At 36.3% G+C, this 18,074-nt stretch overlaps 3 protein-coding genes across 3 annotated transcripts in view; 2 read left to right on the top strand and 1 right to left on the bottom strand.

Annotated features, from left to right (window-relative positions):
• The first annotated feature begins 3,055 nt into the window (after positions 1-3,055).
• Positions 3,056-7,593, top strand: dhrs9 (dehydrogenase/reductase (SDR family) member 9). Its single transcript, XM_084123228.1, has 5 exons — positions 3,056-3,214; positions 4,381-4,695; positions 5,381-5,639; positions 6,473-6,636; positions 6,712-7,593. Exons 2-5 carry the CDS (start codon positions 4,383-4,385, stop codon positions 6,933-6,935), a joined length of 960 nt encoding a protein of 319 aa, XP_083979354.1. The 5' UTR covers positions 3,056-3,214; positions 4,381-4,382; the 3' UTR covers positions 6,936-7,593.
• A 164-nt stretch (positions 7,594-7,757) lies between these two features.
• rdh1 (retinol dehydrogenase 1) lies at positions 7,758-14,256 on the top strand. Its single transcript, XM_084123227.1, has 5 exons — positions 7,758-7,930; positions 8,782-9,103; positions 9,578-9,836; positions 11,840-12,003; positions 13,894-14,256. The coding sequence occupies exons 1-5, from the start codon at positions 7,928-7,930 to the stop codon at positions 14,124-14,126; spliced, it is 981 nt and encodes a 326-aa protein (XP_083979353.1). The 5' UTR covers positions 7,758-7,927; the 3' UTR covers positions 14,127-14,256.
• A 1,298-nt stretch (positions 14,257-15,554) lies between these two features.
• lrp2a (low density lipoprotein receptor-related protein 2a) overlaps positions 15,555-18,074 on the bottom strand; it is a 99,172-nt gene continuing 96,652 nt past the window's right edge. The window contains exons 80-81 of the mRNA XM_084123233.1: positions 17,526-17,597; positions 15,555-17,030 (exon numbers count right to left, since the gene is read on the bottom strand). Of these exons, the coding sequence (XP_083979359.1) occupies positions 16,860-17,030; positions 17,526-17,597 (243 nt within the window). The 3' untranslated portion in view covers positions 15,555-16,859. The remainder of the gene's footprint in view (positions 17,031-17,525; positions 17,598-18,074) is intronic.

The following is an 18,074-nucleotide window of genomic DNA, read 5'->3' as shown; positions in this document are numbered from 1 at the left end:
AAGATGAAGGTGAACAGTGAGTTTATTGACAATAATGGGGCAGTGATGAAATGAGAAGGGAGGTTTGAGTCCAAATGATGATCTTGAGGGAGACACAGAGGAATGGAAGACACTTGAGAAAGATCGATCGCTGGAGACAGGGAGAATAGTCCACTATGTGTAATTGAGACCTGACCATGAGTTGGGGTGAAGTGTGTGTTTATAAGTATTGTAGGTAATGAGGGTGATGATGAGGTGCAGGTGTGAGTGATAGGGAATGACATGCAGGTGGGAGCCAAGGAGGATGATGGGAGATGTAGTGCAGATCTGTAACACAATGAGCAATCTGTTTTTACAAGCATTTACTAATCTTTGTTGATGTTCGCTAATACAAATACATTCATTCATTGTTTGTTCATGTCAGTTCAGTGAGTTAACTAATGTTAACAGATACAACATTTGATTTTAAAAATATATTGTAAATTATTTAAATTGTAAATTATTGTAAATTATTTATATTGTAAATGAATGTTAACTTATGTAGTTAACTATTAACAAAAGAAATTATTTTATTTAAATTTTATTTAAATTAATCTTATTTTAACGTGTTACTTTTTTTTCTTTCCCCTATAGACCTAGATTGTATTTTCTGATTTATAAATCTCTGGGTCTGATTCTTTTTTGTTTGTTGCAGTTTTAAATAAAGGAACAATCCTCTTGGTGTGGTGAGAGGAGAGTGTGTTGTCACTCTACAGGTGATGTTCATTCAGCTGCAAAAGATGCATTTATATGCATTACACATTAATAATAATAAGCAGGGCTTGACATTAACTTTTTTGCTCACCAGCCACTGTGGCTAGAAGTTTTTCGAAGTTACTAGCCACTCAGCATTTTCACTGGTCACAATTTTAACATCGATACCATGGGGAAAACTGCAATATAGATATTTTTTAACATTATCTCATAATTTGTCAGCAGGTATATTAGGCTGCTGTCACTTTAAGATCTGACGCACGGATCCATTACACTGTCACACGTGTTTTCTTTCTCAACTGTTTACATTCACTTAAAACATAACTCATAACTGACTGTGTTTACATGAATACTCGCCAAGACCATAATTTTGACATTATTTTGTGTGTATTTGACTGTTTAAGTGCAATAAGCAGCGAAAAATAACACAATTTAGTACAGAGAGGCGACTTGTGTGTGCATTGGTTGGGAGCACAAAATCTGTGGGAATGAGTAAAATTATGCACAATATACAAAATCCCACACCGAAATTTAAGCTCTGTAACACCAACAATATTAATCCAGAACAAATGAAATGAGTGAGTGAGGAGAGGCGGGTTTGTGTGTAACTCGCTGTCGGAGAGATCATGAGAATGCGAGAAAGTGCAGCTGGTATCGTTGTTATTCTGTGGAAAATGAGTATTGAAAGCGTTTCAGATATTTCAGTATCAATATGTATCGAAAAATCTATATTTTTGACAATAGGCTACTACATTACACTTAGTTTAGGCTATAATTTCAGGTGCCTTTTAAAAGACTATATATATTATAAAATTCTACCCGCCAAATTTGCTAGTAGGAGTGACTGCTGAAATCAACCCGCATTTGGCGGGTGTTAAAGGGACTATGTGTAGCTTTTTAGGTATTTTATTATCTAAAATCAATATTTTTATTAATAAATATGCCCTCAATGGTGTACAAATACCTATGCCAATGATCAGACTAATCCTCGTAAACGAAGAATTTATTATCTTTATATACATGGGACGGGTAGGTCCACGGAGGCTTCCATGTAGTTCCGCCATCTTGAAAAACTATAATAGCAGAGAGGGACAAAAAGTACTAGGCCAACGTGTTTCCACAACGCGTTTTCGTTCAGAACCAGCGTCACGTGACTGAAGCCAGCAGAAGCGTTGGAGCAGAGCAGTGAGAGGTGCTTGTCACTGCCACGGCAAGTTATTTATACACCGTTCATTCATACATATGCTGAGTCACAGGATAAGGAGTCCTCGTCGTCGAAAAAGTCCAAAATAGACCGTAAAAGGAAACGTGACCGGAGATTACAAAAACAAGGGTTAATGTCGGGATAGCTAATGCAGGAGAAAGCTTTCAAAAGAGACGCTGAAGTTGCCTGCTTTCTTCTCGACAGGTAAGTCAGTGTTACAGTCTTAATTACAAGCTTTTTTTTCATTGCTTGGTTGTGTACTTTATTATATAGACAGTAGAACATTTATAGTTAAAAGTTAAACAGGCTCTTTAATGAATAGCAGCTATTGAGTACAGTAACGTTAGAGAAGGCTCTGATGATGATGATATCTAACAATGCACGTACTTCAAAAAATATAACGAGTAAAGAAAGCATTACTACTAATTACCATAGTTAATGTTTTTCACAGTCAGTAATTCATACTGTAGCATTCTTTTTTTCGTTGTTTCAAGTTTCAGTTAGTTTTAAATAACAAACCTGTTCACCCGAAGAAAAACTCGAAGTGCTATTATAAGACATCCTGTCATAGCTTTTTGGTATAAAACGGCTACCGTAGATGCAACGCGCATTTGAAAAAGTGAGGCGCTGGAGAGCATTATTCTTTTGAATGCAAAATACAATTTCACCACTAGATGGGAGAAGTTCCTACACACAGTCCCTTTAATGTCACCCTTATAATAATCATTTCGACCTGTCATGCTAAAGCCCTTTTGCAAATCTGGCTCAAGTGGCTTGCTTTATTATTATTGTATGTTTAGAAGAAGAAAAAACATCTAAACAATTACCCACAACATCACCATCGTTTCAAGCTGCTTTGCAGCTGTTAGAACAATGTTAGAGAGAAATGAGAGGCATAAATCTCTAGAGTTTTACCTGATCTTTTCACTGCAATTTACATTTTCTACCAGCTGCCGAACTTTCCAGGGAGATTGTGGGACTCCAGTGCGCCTGAAGAGGAAACTCTGCTGATCATTCAGCGCCCCCTGCAGGAGTTGATTGGTTCAACTGTTGAACTTGAGCAGAACGCGAGAGTTCAGTGCAAGAGTTAATAAAGAAACACGTGTGTTTCATGTGTTACATAATCTATTACTTTAGTTAACTGGTGTCAGATACAAAGCGGCAAGGAAGAACAAACACCCCACACTAAAAAGAATTCCCACACTACTGAGACAGACAACTGACAATAGCCTACTAGAAACAGTTAGCCTATCTGATAAAGCTGACTTCTAAAAAACGGTGAGTAGTTTATACGGGCGGTTTGTAGACTGTTTTGCAAGAAGTGAGAAAATTCCAGTTTTTAGTGATGTTTGCAAAAGATTTCTGTCAGGGCATTTTTCGAGTAGCCTATTAATCACGCGTTTTCTTATAATGACATGTCGATGTTGCAACAACGTTAGCTTAGTTTCTTTCTTTTGTTCTTTCCAAGTAGCCTATGCAACGACAATACAGTATTGTTCATTTATTTACACGCCTACCAGTGAAGTCTAACTCGTTTGTGGGAATCGGTTCTTTTAAACAGTTCATTTCGACAGAACAGGTTCAAAACAAACCGAGCGGTTCTTATACGTCAGTACGCACGTGGTCCCGATATCCGATGTGTTGTGTTCAAAACAGTTTCAATAAACCTATCAACCTAATGTGATAAATAAAAGAACATCTAAGCAGATATACGTTTTTTTTATTGCATTTGTAATTTCATGTGTCCTACAGTTCAACTGTTCAGTTGTTGCAGCCACGATCACGCTCATAAAAACAAGTCATTTCGAATCTAAATCATTTGTATTTACAATAAACAACACTAATGTACATGTGCATCTCTCCAATAAACATTTTTTTCAAGTTATAATTAAATGACTCTATTTCGTATATGCATTGATAAAACTTTTAATATTGTAGTAGGCCTACTAGTTACATTGCAGTATGCCTACTTTTTTTAATTTTATTTTTTATTGAACTTACATCGAACTCACTTCTTGCTTGAAATAAACGCTTCAATGAATTGTTGACTTCATACAGAATCACTCGTGAACGAATCCTTCAAACCGGCTTGTATGAACCGGTTCAACTGATTCTTTGACTAAATCCGAATCAAAAGAACGATTCGTTCACGAATCTGCACAATTCTCTAATATGGAAAGTTAAAGAAACAGAAAAACGTAGAATTATTATTCCTTTATTTATAATATACTGCCATTTATCTTGATTTTCTTTTGCTTTTACTTCTACAAGTTTTGCAGTGCCCTACGGCTACAATCATAAGCCAGTTAATGGTTCACTAGGTCATGTACTTTATTAGTGGAGCTTTGACCAAATGCGTGCTCTCTCGTCTGTGTTATTGATTTTGGTGGTGTTGCATGAATGTGATTCCTCTTTTCTAATGAAAAATGAATTTTCTTTTGCAGACATGTTCCTGTACATTTTTGGTCTCATAGTCTTCCTCTATGTCTATCGGTGGTTCAGAGAACTGGGAAGAGTTCCCAACAAATCTGAGAAGTTTGTGTATATCACAGGCTGTGACACGGGTTTCGGGAATCTCTTGGCCAGACACTTGGACACAAAGGGTTTCCGTGTCATCGCTGGCTGCCTCACAGAGAATGGAGAGGTTGAGCTGAAGAAGGCCTGCTCCGACAAACTCACAGCGCTGCATTTGGATGTCACTGATAATGACAGCATTAAAAAAGCCACTGACACCATTAAAACCCTGGTGGGACAGAAGGGTAAGTCACCGAAACAGATGGTGCTGTTCTGACACTTTGCCTTCTATTAGTTCTGAACACAATAATTAGATGTTATTATCGGAGCTATGTGCAATTCAGATTCAATTTGAATGTAAGATTTAATGGAAAAAAGAAAAATTCAAAGAAATTTTACATATATATAAACCTAAATATCCCATTTTTTTATTTATGTTATTATTTTGATTGAACTTTATAAAATCAAATAATGAGAATTTTACATGATATCCAAAACAATTTTTTATTGATTTCATTTTTTTGTGAACTTTATAAAATCAAATGGACAAATATATATATAGGGGTTGTAAATATATATATACATCTTTGAGAGTCATATACCGGTATAAACTAAAACTTAAATATCCCTAATTTTTCAGTTGATGGAAAATAATTTTAAATATCAGGATTAAGTAGTCAAAATAAATGCTTTTTAATTTAATTAGTTGCATAACTTGTTGTTATGATATTTCTAATATTATCCTACTTACGCTGTGTTTTCTCATAGTGTTCTTAATGAAGTTGTTGTTCAAGTAGTTTCTTCACATGATTTTCACATGACTCTTCTTGTCACCAAAGCTTTATATTAAGCAATCTCTTGTAATGAAGGAAAACGGCTGTATTTTTTTGTTTTGTGTGTGTGTGTGTGTGTGTGTGTGTGTGTTTGCAGGTCTGTGGGCCGTGGTCAACAACGCTGGTATCTCTTTCCCAACTGCTCCCAATGACTGGCTGGATATTGAGGACTTCAAAAAAATGATCGATGTCAATCTGATCGGGGTTGTTGCCATAACTCTGAGTGTGTTACCGCTCATTAAGAAAGCCAAGGGTAGAGTGGTCAATGTGGCCAGTGTGTTTGGCCGGATTAGTACCCTGGGAGGGGCGTACTGCATTACTAAGTATGGAGTAGAAGCGTTTAATGACAGTCTGAGGTTAGTATGTCCCGTAACCACTGAATGATTCTTCTGGAGACATAAACTGATCAGAAGAATTCAGATTCAAAGCATTTCTCAGATACAAACCAATGTAATATGTGACCCTGGACCACAAAACCAGTCACACAATCACATGGAAGCTGAATAAATAATCTTTCCATTGATGTATGGTTTGTTAGGATAGGACAATATTTGGCCGAGATACGACTATTTGAAAATCTGGAATCTGAGGGTGCAAAAAAATTGAAACATTGAGAAAATCTCCTTTAAAGTTGTTCATTTATGTTTCCGATTGTGCTGCATTCACTCATAAAAATATATGTTTCGTATATTTACGGCAGGAAATTTACAAAATATCTTCATGGAACATGATCTTTACTTAATATCCTAATGATTTTTGGCATAAAAGAAAAATCGATAATTTTGACCCATACAATGTATTGTTGGCTATTGCCACAAATATACCCGTGCGACTTAACTAAGACTGGATTTGTGATCCAGGGTCACATATGTGGGTGTGGCCTGTGGCACACTTTGATCAATCAACATATATGTTATGAATGCAAGGTCCAAACATATAACAAAACATTCTGCAATTAGTTATCATGCTAATTAGTTCAATTAGAGCATTTAATTAGCTTTTATAAACATGCCTTAGAAAAAAAAAAAACATTACTGGTGGTGTGCATCTTGAGACAAAACAATGACATATTTTAGGATATGTCAAGTGCCATGAAAGTGCAAGTTACTTTCAGTTGCATTTTAGTCTCGGACTAGCTTAAGCCTTGTCTGTTAAACCGGGTGTTAATGTGTTTTTCTTTGTTCTGCAGGAGGAACATGGCACCGTTTGGAGTGAAGGTTTTATGCATTGAACCTGGATTCTTCAAAACAAGCGTGACTGACTCCAGTATCTTCGAGAGTCATATGCATAGATTATGGAAAAGGTTGCCTGAGGAGGTGAAGGATGAATACGGCAGTGATTTCCTAGACAAAGGTGAGTTCAAATCCAATAACCAGTTTCAAAAAGCAATAAAGGTCAGAAAGTTATAACTAGTAATTGTGTTTGTAGTGAAGGTGGTGATTAAGGAGAAGATTGAGAAGATACTGGATCCAGATCTGATGAAGGTGGTGAGCTGTATGGAGCATGCTGTGGCCGCTGTCCATCCTCGGACCAGATATTCTCCAGGCTGGGATGCCAAGTTCTTCTGGCTGCCTCTCTCCTACATGCCGACCTTCATCTCGGATGCTTTCGTCTTAAAAACTGCTGTTAAACCTAAAGTTTCAGTTCTGTAAGCAGAAACAGCAGCGCTACGCTCATGCAGCATACTGATACATATAATATCAGACAACTAATATATATATATATATATATATAAAATAATTCATACTTAATGTACATTTTTACAATATTGAATTCAAATAAAAGATTTTAAATTAATTTAAATACAATTTTAAAATCTCTAACATCACTGTGACACATCTAACATTTGTCTTCTAGTTTTGATTTTTCATTAAGGATTTGATAGATCGCAACGAAATATTTCTTCTTATAATTTTACAGCATTTTAAAAGTCTTATATTTTTTCCCAGTGTACTGCAAATATCCTCTCATTATCTCCCAAATAAAACTTTCTTGAGTGAATATGAAACCACTGACATGATTATGTAAGCACAGAACTGAAGGCCATCGAAGGTCAGCAGCAAAGACATTGGTTAATAAATTGAGATTAAATACATAAAGTATATTTGTGTAATTTAACATTTCATTCTTGCAGGTTTGTATTGTGAGTTTGCATTTTCACTGTTTTTATTCATTTTGAGGAATACATGTTCACATTTACTCTAGAACTACAATAAGCATCATGTTCACACACAAATGCTTCTGCACCTTTACTCCTGATTTCTCTCCACATGGGGACAGGAGAGCTGTCAGTCAATAAATGGGAAAACGAGGCAACTTGCGTTACTTTACTTACTTGGAAACTAAAGTAATTGATTACGTAACTCGAATTACTTGTAATGCATGACCCCCAACACTGACCACAGGTACAGCATGGCCACAAAAATCAAAGTTTGAAGGTTTAGAAGCTAAACGAGGCCAGAGTTTGTTGCACAACTTTGGTGACGTTTATAGAGTTAGGTGTTCAAGAGAGACCCTTGACCCTGCAGTCAGCTTGCTGTCCTTGAGCTCTTTAGCTCAGTGGGATCAGGACGGGAGTGCCGAAACAAAAGATCTACTAGTTTGAAGAAATATTGCTGAAGAAATATTGACGACTGCACTAGTCATGGTACGTCAGTCTATTCTGAGCATAATCAAGCAACTTGTCTTTATTTCATATAGCAGGGATTAATGTGTGCATGATTTGTTAATGAATATTTCAGTGTTCAAGGCTATAAATGATTTTTGCAACAAATGATTGGCAGAAAAAAACATAGTTGGGATGCCGCCTATTGGCTTTTTGAATGATTTGTCTATAATTACATGTTTTTATTTAGCATTTTAAACAGTTTAGATCATAGGTGTTTAGTTTCTATATAGTAGGCTAAAGAGTGTGTCAAATTCAGTGTCAATTCATTCTTAAAGGGATAGTTCACCCGAAAATGAACAAATTTTAATCACTCACTCACTTTCAAGTTGTTCCAAACCTGAAATATTTTCTTCTGTTGAACACAAAAGAAGATATGTTAAAGAATGTTGGTAATCAAACAGTTAACAACACCCATTGACTTCCATGGTAAAAAAACATCTGGTTACCAACATTCTTTAACAAATCTTCATGTTCAACAGAAGAAAGAAACTCATACAGGTTTTGAACAACATGGGGGTGAGTAGCCTAAATTATGAAAAAAATTTCATTTTGGGTGAACTATCCCTTTAAGTCATGGACATGTCTCTAGTAGGCTAGATTTTTTTTTCTAGTTATGTTTTGCTTTGAAAATATTGGCTAGATTCAGTATTTCTCAGTGCAGTATTTTTGTACACTATTAAGTGTAATCATATCTAATTGGTAAAAATGTTGCCTGTCAAAATTAAAATCAGTACAAAAGTTATTTTGAAAAGCATCATAGTAAGCACTCATAAACAGTTGGACAGGTGAGTGTGTATTCAGCACAGGTTGCTCCATCATCTCCCCCGCAGGTGTTCTTCTGCTGGCTTTCACTGGCCGCTGTCGCGCTCTTCGCCGCGGTCTGGTGGTTCTTCAGAGACTCCGGTCGCATCACCGGCATCCACGAGAAACACGTCCTGGTGACGGGCTGCGATAGCGGCTTCGGAAACCTCGTGGCGCGGCAGCTCGACCAGCGGGGGTTTCGTGTAATCGCCGCGTGTCTCACCGAACCTGGTGCCTCCAGGCTGCGCGCGATGGCCTCCCCCAGACTGATCACGCTTCTGCTCGATGTTACCGACAGCGCGAGCATCAAGCGCGCGGTGGAGCGCGTGCGCACGGAGACCGGGGAGAGAGGTGAGACGGGGGATAGATAGTGTGCCAGCTCGAGGCAAGCACAGCTATCTAGAGATAAAGCCGAGATACAGGCTCTCTGACGACCACACAGCCCTCAGACCAACTCGTAAATCTCTTGGACAAGAGCTTTTAGTTGACCTGGAGGAGCATCTGCAGCGAAATGCCATTCTCATACCAAAACTGCATCATTTATTAGCCTATAGAATGACATACATTCACGTAATGCACCTGACATTTGCACACTTTACTGACCTTTGACCCTAATTTGTGTGGTTTGCATGTGCACTACTTTTTTGTTGCTTAATCTTATTGAACTTTTACACGTTAAAAAGACATATATCCCTGCCTTGCACAAGAGTGTAATACAAAGTAGGCCTATGTCAGATTGAGATTAGATTGAAAAATAAAATCTATACATCTATGCAACACTAGATTTAAAAACAAAAAACAAAAAACGTTTCTTTCTTGTGTCAGGTCTGTGGGGTTTAGTCAACAACGCTGGCATCTCGGTCCCAGTCGGTCCCACAGATTGGATGCAGCTGGATGACTTTAAGAAGGTTCTGGATGTGAACCTCATCGGCGTCATTGAGGTGACGCTGAAGTTTCTTCCTCTGCTGAAGAAGGCCCGGGGTCGGGTGGTGAACGTGGCCAGCATACTGGGCAGACTCTCTCTCATCGGGGGAGGATATTGTCTCTCTAAATTCGGTGTGGAGGCGTTCTCTGATAGCTTGAGGTGTGTCTAGGCTTCTAAACTTTGAGACATGCAAACAAGACCTTGTATTCATGTATTGCACTTGTTCTTTATCATACTTTTTGGTCCTTACAATTAAGAGATTCAAAAGTACAGATTTCACAAGTCATCGTTAAATTTATTTATTTATAAATATGTACTCATAAAACTCTTTATATTTCAATATAATAAATGTAGTAAATAAAATATATATAAAAACGTGGCTACAAGCCAATAAAATTCCCTGGCTTTTATTAAAAACAGCCAACAAAATCCATTTCTAATTTGCCTATTACAACTGTTAGAGCTTCACAAGTACAGATTTTGCAGGTCAAATGTTAAAATAATAGTTCAAATTAGTTACAATTTTAAAAGTTAAAAATGTGAAACATTAAGAAATGTATTAAGCTACAAAAATATAAAAAATATCATATTGCTACTGTGATGGATTTTAATGAATCAACTTTAATTAATCAACTAACATTTGTTTTTCTTTCAGGAACGACATTCATATGCTTTTAAATGTTTCCAAACTCTTTGGGGAAATCTTGTGACTTTGATTGTGTGTGTGTGTGTGTGTGTGTGTAAATAAAAATTAGGGGAAGTGAAACTAGACAAAACCTTGTGATAAGTAATCACAAAATCAGAGTTTGCTTGTGCCAGTGACAGAGGGAAAAGGTTGGGCCTTTTGAACCAATTGAACCAATCATATTGAAGATGACATGTTAGTCTTATTTGTTTTCTCAAATCTATAAAACTGTTGTATCCGTGTTTTCTGGTGGGATTCTCAATGGAATTTGTCTGAGATCCTCCGGCCTTGCTTCTTGGGAGAGATTCCCTGAGAACTGCTCGCAGGATCTCCTGGCCGTGATTAAAGCATTTAAAGGACATTTGCTTAAGTCTGTTTGTCGATTATTCCTGCGCAGGAAGCTAGTTTAGGGAAGCAAGTTTGTTAGAGTAAGAAACTCGGCCAGTTGTCGACTGAAGACGCAAGAGCTAGAGTATAAAGGTATTGGGTGTCGCTTTGTAGACGCCCCAGATAAAGGTATTGGTGTCGATTTGGAGACGCCTCAGGTAATAAGATCAATTGGGTGTCGATTTGGAGACGCCCCAGATAGTTAGGGAAAAATCTACCACACTACCAAGACAAGAAGTACATCTGATTTCATTTTTTTTTTAAGTCTAACTGGCCACAAAAAGGTATACTGATGTTGCAGGTCATGGCCTAAATACATTTATTTATTTTCAAATACAAATAAATAAGTATATTGTATGTATTTAAAAATATTTTAATATAAATAAACATGCATGTATATACAGTTTGTATGTATTATAAATATATAACAACAAGCAAAGCAACTGTTAGATCTTCAAAAGTACAGATTTCGTACAAATGTCATATTTTACATTTATTTATTTATTCAAATATAAATACATTTTATGCATTTATTAAAAATGTTAAAATAATAATTAGCTAAAATATTAAAAGTTACAAATTTGAAAATAAATAAAATATATTACAAAAAATATATATTATATTGCTAACAAGACAATAAATTCCTCTGATTTTATTTTTAAAAAAATCCACAAAATCTATTTCTAAGTGGCCACAAAAGTACAGATGTTGCAAGTCATGGCGTAAATGTATTTTTTTATTTTTAAAATATAAATAAGCATATTTATGTGTTTATTTAAAAAATATTTCAATATAAATAAATACATATGTATGCATTACAAAAATAAAAAATATTATATTATGTTTTCTAACAAGCCAATAAAATCAATCACTTATTAAAAACAGCCAACAAAATGAATTTCTAATTGGCCACAACAATTGTGGTGATTTGTTCTTGTGAGACTCACATCAATCACCATAAGAAAGTCTTTCTGAAGTTAACCTTGAAATACTTTGATTTTTCATTGAAACTTTTAACCCATACCCTTATTTTAACTTCATTGAGATTTGCATCTAAAATCTTTTTTCCTCCCTCTCTCACTGTTTTCAGGAGGGACATGATGCACTTTGGAGTGAAGGTAAGTATCATCGAACCAGGCTTCTTTAAAACACAAGTGACAGATTTGAGCCTCATTGAAGATGATCTGAAGAAACGGTGGAATAACCTGCCAGCAGAGGTCAGGAGAGCCTACGGAGACTCGTACCTGCAGGACTGTGAGTGCTTCAGATGGGATTTCAATGCAGATTTCATTCAATATACAGTAGTACTTTCTATTTTGGACATGTATAGCATGATGCATAGTTAAAGGAATAGTTCACACAAACTGTGCTCAATGCTCATCCAACAAAACACGTGACTCACAACTTATTAAAGGTGCCTTGTGTCAAAAAAAAATACATTCATACTGCACATTCCATACCAGATGGGGGCAGTATACCTCCAGAAAGTGAGTTGGTCTACTCTAGAGTATGAATATGACATCTTCAAGCTACTCCCCTTCACCTTTACCAGTGAATATGTTCATATTCGTTTTGTTCATATTACATTTTTATTGTTAGTTTGAATTACATTAATTTGACAGACAGCATTCGCTGATGTTGACCAAGCTAGCGCCAACGTAACCAGAGCTTCCAACTCTCTCGCATTCACCGTGAGACTCACGCAATTGACACTTTTCACACGCTCTCACGCCACACATCCATTTTCTCACGCACAGAAAAATCGCGAAGCAAAGAGGACACGGAGACCGACAGACTAGACAGACAGAGCAGGGGTGCGTTTCCCGAAAGCATCGTTGGCCAACTATGGTCGCAAGTTCATCGCAATGTCCATTGAACTCTATTGGTAACGAGGGAACTTGCGACCATAGTTGGCTAACGATGCTTTCGGGAAATGCACCCCAGGTTAGTTATGATATAAAAAAAAAATCTCAGCTCTCAGATTCTGTCAATTTTATTACGCAATTCAAACAATACCGTTTTGGCGCTTGTAAATGTTACACGACAGATCCCTAGCGCACGTGAACCGATCATCTCTACTAATAGTAAAAAAACACGAACACTGTTGAAAGATACAGTAGGCTAGGCTACGACTTACCAAAATTTATTCCTCATACATAATATCGACCAATCAGTGTTTTTTTTATCAGCGTGAAGAGGTCAATAACACAGTTGGAGAACAATTATGTCAGATTTACCTCAGGAAAGCCATTTAATAAACATAATATAGGTCACGTAAGTTAGTTGTCAAGAAAAAAAGAGCTATAGAGATTGTGCTATATATGTGTACTATTACAATACTATATTTATGTACGTTATATATACGTTTATCGAACAGCCTTCAATACATTTCTATGTTATAACTTCCCGAAAAAACTACACAAACATATAAAACAAACTTCTAACGAAATACTAACAGCATCTTACTTACCAATCCAAAAGAAATGTTGCAAGTTCAGAGTCGAACCTCATTTCTTTCATGTCCATTAGTTGTCTCCAGCGATGAAAAGCAGTGCCAATGTTTACTCTGGTTCTGTTCCTTTTTTTTAATCAGATTTTATTTGAATGTAGTAGTGGGCAGTAGGCTACTTTCCACACGATTGACATCAGGTTCAAGTACGCCCACAAGCCGTGCGAGTTATTCGTGTATTGCATGTTTGGCTGGTGGTTATGTTGCCCGCATACCTCCCATGGCCGAAACTGGTATTACGACACCTGTCGGGCCGTGGCTAGTAATGCTAATGCTAATTCAGGTTGATATCTCTGCAGCACTATAACTTGTCATTTTTTTAATGACATCATTGCCCTTATTTCTTCTCATTCTTTTGATGCGTGTAGCTCATTTTTTGGATATTTTTACCTCAATTCTGACACATGGCACCTTTAAATGTCATTTAGCATTAGCATGTTGGTAAGTAAACACCTCTATACTCTAATAATACAGTTCACACATTGGGTAAAACATCCAATGTTTAATTATATTAAACCAATTTTGTCACTGATACTTTTCATGATGTAATGAGTTAATCAGCCATCTTCAATAGATGGAAACGTTTTGGGGAAGATTCTCATGTGATGTGCATTTCTCTCAATCTTGTCCTCCAGATATAAAGTTGCAGGCTTTTTCCATGAGGATTCTGGCCAGTAGTGACCTTTCCAAAGTGACGTCATGCATGCAGCACGCTCTTTCAGCACGTTATCCCCGAACACGCTACGCTGCAGGCTGGGATGCCAAGTTTCTCTGGATTCCCCTCTCATACCTGCCTAGTTGTGTAGCAGACGTCTTAATGACCTTTCTAACGCCTTCCCTGAAGAACATCGTTCCAGAGAATTCCTGAAGAGGCCACTGCACTCAACAGATCAAGACAAGCATCTTCTTTGGGAAATATTCAAAGGGGTATTTTTGTCTTTGAAACTGTGATTGCTGTATGCAACAAATGCAATCAAATAAAGATGTATTTTATACAATGTGGCATATTCCATAAATAAGACACACAACAGCAGACTTCGCCAAAGCTCATGTTCATCTACCTCCACTTTTGAGTGCAAATAAACTATCAACAGCCGAAAGAATCAAGTCCCTGTCATATATTTCTTTTTTCAATAATTGGTTACACTCTGATGCATATCACAATTTAGAAGAAAATATCTACTGTAGTTGCTTTTTAATCCTGAACTTAAAGGGGTGGTATAATGCTCTTTTCACAAGATGTAAAATAAGTCTCTGATGTCCCCAGAGAGTGAATGTGAAGTTTTAGCTCAAAATACCCCACAGATATTTTTATATAGCATATTAAAATTGTCACTTTTTGAGGGTGAGCAAAAATGCACTGTTTTGTGTCTGTCCCTTTAAATGCAAATGAGCTGCTGCTCCCGGCACAGGGGGCGGAGCTTCAAGAGCTTGTGTCCTGAAAATTTCAAAAACTTTTTTGTTTATGTTTAAATTTATTTAGCTGATGTGGAGTTAACTATCTTCTAATCATTGATTAGAATATTCTGTCATGACAATCTATAAATCGCGTTCCCGGGGGCGGGGTTTATGTAAATTTTAGGGTTAGTGATGTCACTAACCCGGGAGGAATGTCGTGTAGTCCCAACCAGCCGTTAGTTGTAGTCCTTAAAAAGCAATTTTTGTAAAAGCAAATATCTCCCTTTGCTTTGAACTTTGAGCGTTTTAACTTTGCAGATGTTGTTTATGCTCAAACAGCAACATTACACACTAACTAAAGTTAAACAAGTGAAATCAACCACGCCTTTGAAATCTTATTATAACTTGTATTTAATTTTTTCTAAACAAAAATCATATAGAAGAGGTGAGCATATTGGTGGAGCATGGATGGGTAGAACGTGCATGAAAGGACTAATTGAAATTAAGGAGTCTCTAAAATGTAAAAGTGTTTAAGAGCAGGCTTTTTTTTTTTTTTTTTCATAGATCTCAACCCTCTCATTCAGCTCAGACCAACTGACCTCACAAAAAATATATATCTTTCTTCCAATTTTACACAAAAACACTCTCCCATAATCATTCCTCACACTCATTCCTTCAACCCTATTAGTGAACACATTTTTTGAAGATTTATTAAGTTTCTTCACTAATTTGCTCAACCCATATCGTTTAGCCTATTAGTTAAAGAGAAGAAAAAAATGTATCAGCAATGAACAAGTGTAGCCATATGTAACTCATATAGCTACAGTATGTGTATATATATATATTGTATATGTGTGTGTGAATATGTTGTGCATGTTGTACATAAAGAATCTGCACATTTCTTAAAAACAAACAAAACAAATTTATTTGATTTTTTTTCACAGCAGCATTAATTTGTTTCCAGTTCTTTTTCTCATCAGAAATGGGCTTTATTAAGATGAATACATTCATGATATTCTTTTTTTAATGTCATTGATATACAAAATCACTTAAAATTGACTTTCCTGCCCATGGACTTGTCAGATGGGAAAGTAAATATGAAAAGCCCTTGAAGCGCTGATGGGACATCAGAGATCTCCAGCACAGGTCGAACAAATCACAGAGACAAAATCCTAACCCATGCATATAAACTGGGCAATTTCAAGTATTATTTAAATATATAAAACAGAAGTTGTATCTTCTGCTTCTATTATGATGTGTTTACAGCAGAATATGTCACTGCATTATGATATTTTCAGACTTTCTTTAATGAGAGTCCCTTTCTCTGAATCACACAGTATTAAAAGTATCATTTCTGCCATTATTTACTCACCCTGATGTCTTTGGAAACCCATATTCTGTTATATTATGGAAAATAATTTTATAAGGAAACTTCACACGGCTCTTTATCATATATTCAGTGGCAGTCCCCCTCACAAAGCACAAGTAATATGGACTAGTTTTATGGTTGTTTTTGGAGCCTAACAAAGAGAACATCTTAAAGATGAGTAAATAATGACAGATTATTTATTTTTTTGTTTTCGGGTGAACTATTCCTTTAATTGCACTCGGCAGATCTGATATCTCAGACAAACTGTGGTGTTTTGCTCTTTCTCTTGAATCTGGCCGCTCCACAAATGAGGTATATCTACATAAGTGATGCATATGCGTGGTGTTTTCTCTCCAGTGGCGAAAACCGCTTAAAAATAATCATATCAAACGGCAAAGTCTCAGATGGCTCTCGAAGCACTTTACTCAGTAACATTGGCATATGTGTGTGTGTGAATCTCCAGGAATAAGTAATAATCTATTTCAAAATAATGTCTGACCAGAGGATATTATCAAACAAAATCTTTTCAATTTACAAATGTACAAAATATTCATAACATTCTCCTTCAGCAGCATCAGTGCAAAGATATACAAATATGACATCACAATAATAATAAAAAAAAAGAATCATACAACATGAATTGGCATACAAAGTATCAGAAGGCAAAGTGTCTTTTCTGTAGGCTATACAAACATTTCATCTATTCTCATCTATAGTTTTTTTTTTTTTTGTCAAAAATAATCTTAAATTGATTTCTGTTGTATGCAGGCTGCATATAAAAATAGATTCTGTGCAAAGGGAGTGTTTCTTTGTATTTTTTCCCGTGTGTGTTGGTCATATTTCACTGTCCTCTTTAACCAGGTTGGCCGTGTCTCTGAAGGTGTCCTCTGTTGGTGAATAGGCGCTGAGTTTCTCTCGCTTCTGGGGTTTGGGAGGAGGAACGAAAGGAGACGGCTGTGATGAAGAGCTGGTGTCTACAACTCCAGATGTCGGCTCGTCCTGCATCTGACATGTGGAAGAGCAAAGACCATGTCAACTTTAACAGTAGTATCAGTGACAGCATTCTCAGATTAACACCCATATTCTGCTTAAAACCAAAGTCTCTTGGCAAGTCATCTTTGAAACGCCTCTCGGGCAGCTATTTCAGTCATGCAAGAGCAGCTCCTATCTCTTTGACTAATTGCTTGTGATTTTCTTTAATTGTAAGTCGCTAAAATGTCTGCTTAATGACAAAATGCAAATGTATTATGTGTGTTTCCTTGATCGCTTGGCTAGTTGTTTCTTGTTTTACTCAATATTACTATTGTATTACTATTGGACGTGAAGTGAAATTATAAATAAATGTTTACATAGTCAGAATATGACTAAATTCCAATATTCCAATGTCACAAATCTCAATTTGAATGTGCATATAGAAATGTGGCCAATGTACATTCAATGTTCTGCTATAAAAACAATCATATATATTATATTTGAAGTTTCCTTTGTCTTGCTGCTCACCTCTGAATAAGTAGGGTTTTCAAACGTTGTGCTTGGCTTCAGTTTTCTTTTAAAGAAACTCCATTTGGACTCCTGAGTAATCAAATAAAAATAAAACATGGTTACGTGATGGAAAATCAACAGGAAACTAGACATGTACATTTTCTGAAGAAAATATAAGTGGTGCTTGCCATGCGCAACTACACTGGCTTGAGTCCAAAAAGCTCACCCACTTCTCTATGATATTCTAAGAGGGGTATGGGTGTTGTTTTAACATGATGCTAACACATTAGGCTTGTTACTAGCATGATGCTAACATGACATGTTGTTAGCTTAATGCTAACAGTTAATATGATGCTAGCATGTTTTAATGCTTCACTAGATGTTGCTAGCATGTGTTAACATGTTCTTAGCATGATTAGGTAGCTGGGATATGCTAAAATCATTTATTGGGCATTGAGCATTAATTAAGCATGTTGTTATCATGATGCTAACACATTTTGACTTGTTTTTATCATGTTTTAATAATTAGTTAGGATTTTTAGCATGTTTTAACACTTAGCTAATCGC

Source organism: Abramis brama (assembly GCF_963993115.1).
Source record: "Abramis brama genome assembly, chromosome: 8".
Lineage (NCBI taxonomy): Eukaryota > Metazoa > Chordata > Actinopteri > Cypriniformes > Leuciscidae > Abramis > Abramis brama.
The sequence above is the reverse complement of the archived record's forward strand: the minus strand, read 5'-3'. Positions and strand labels throughout refer to the sequence as shown.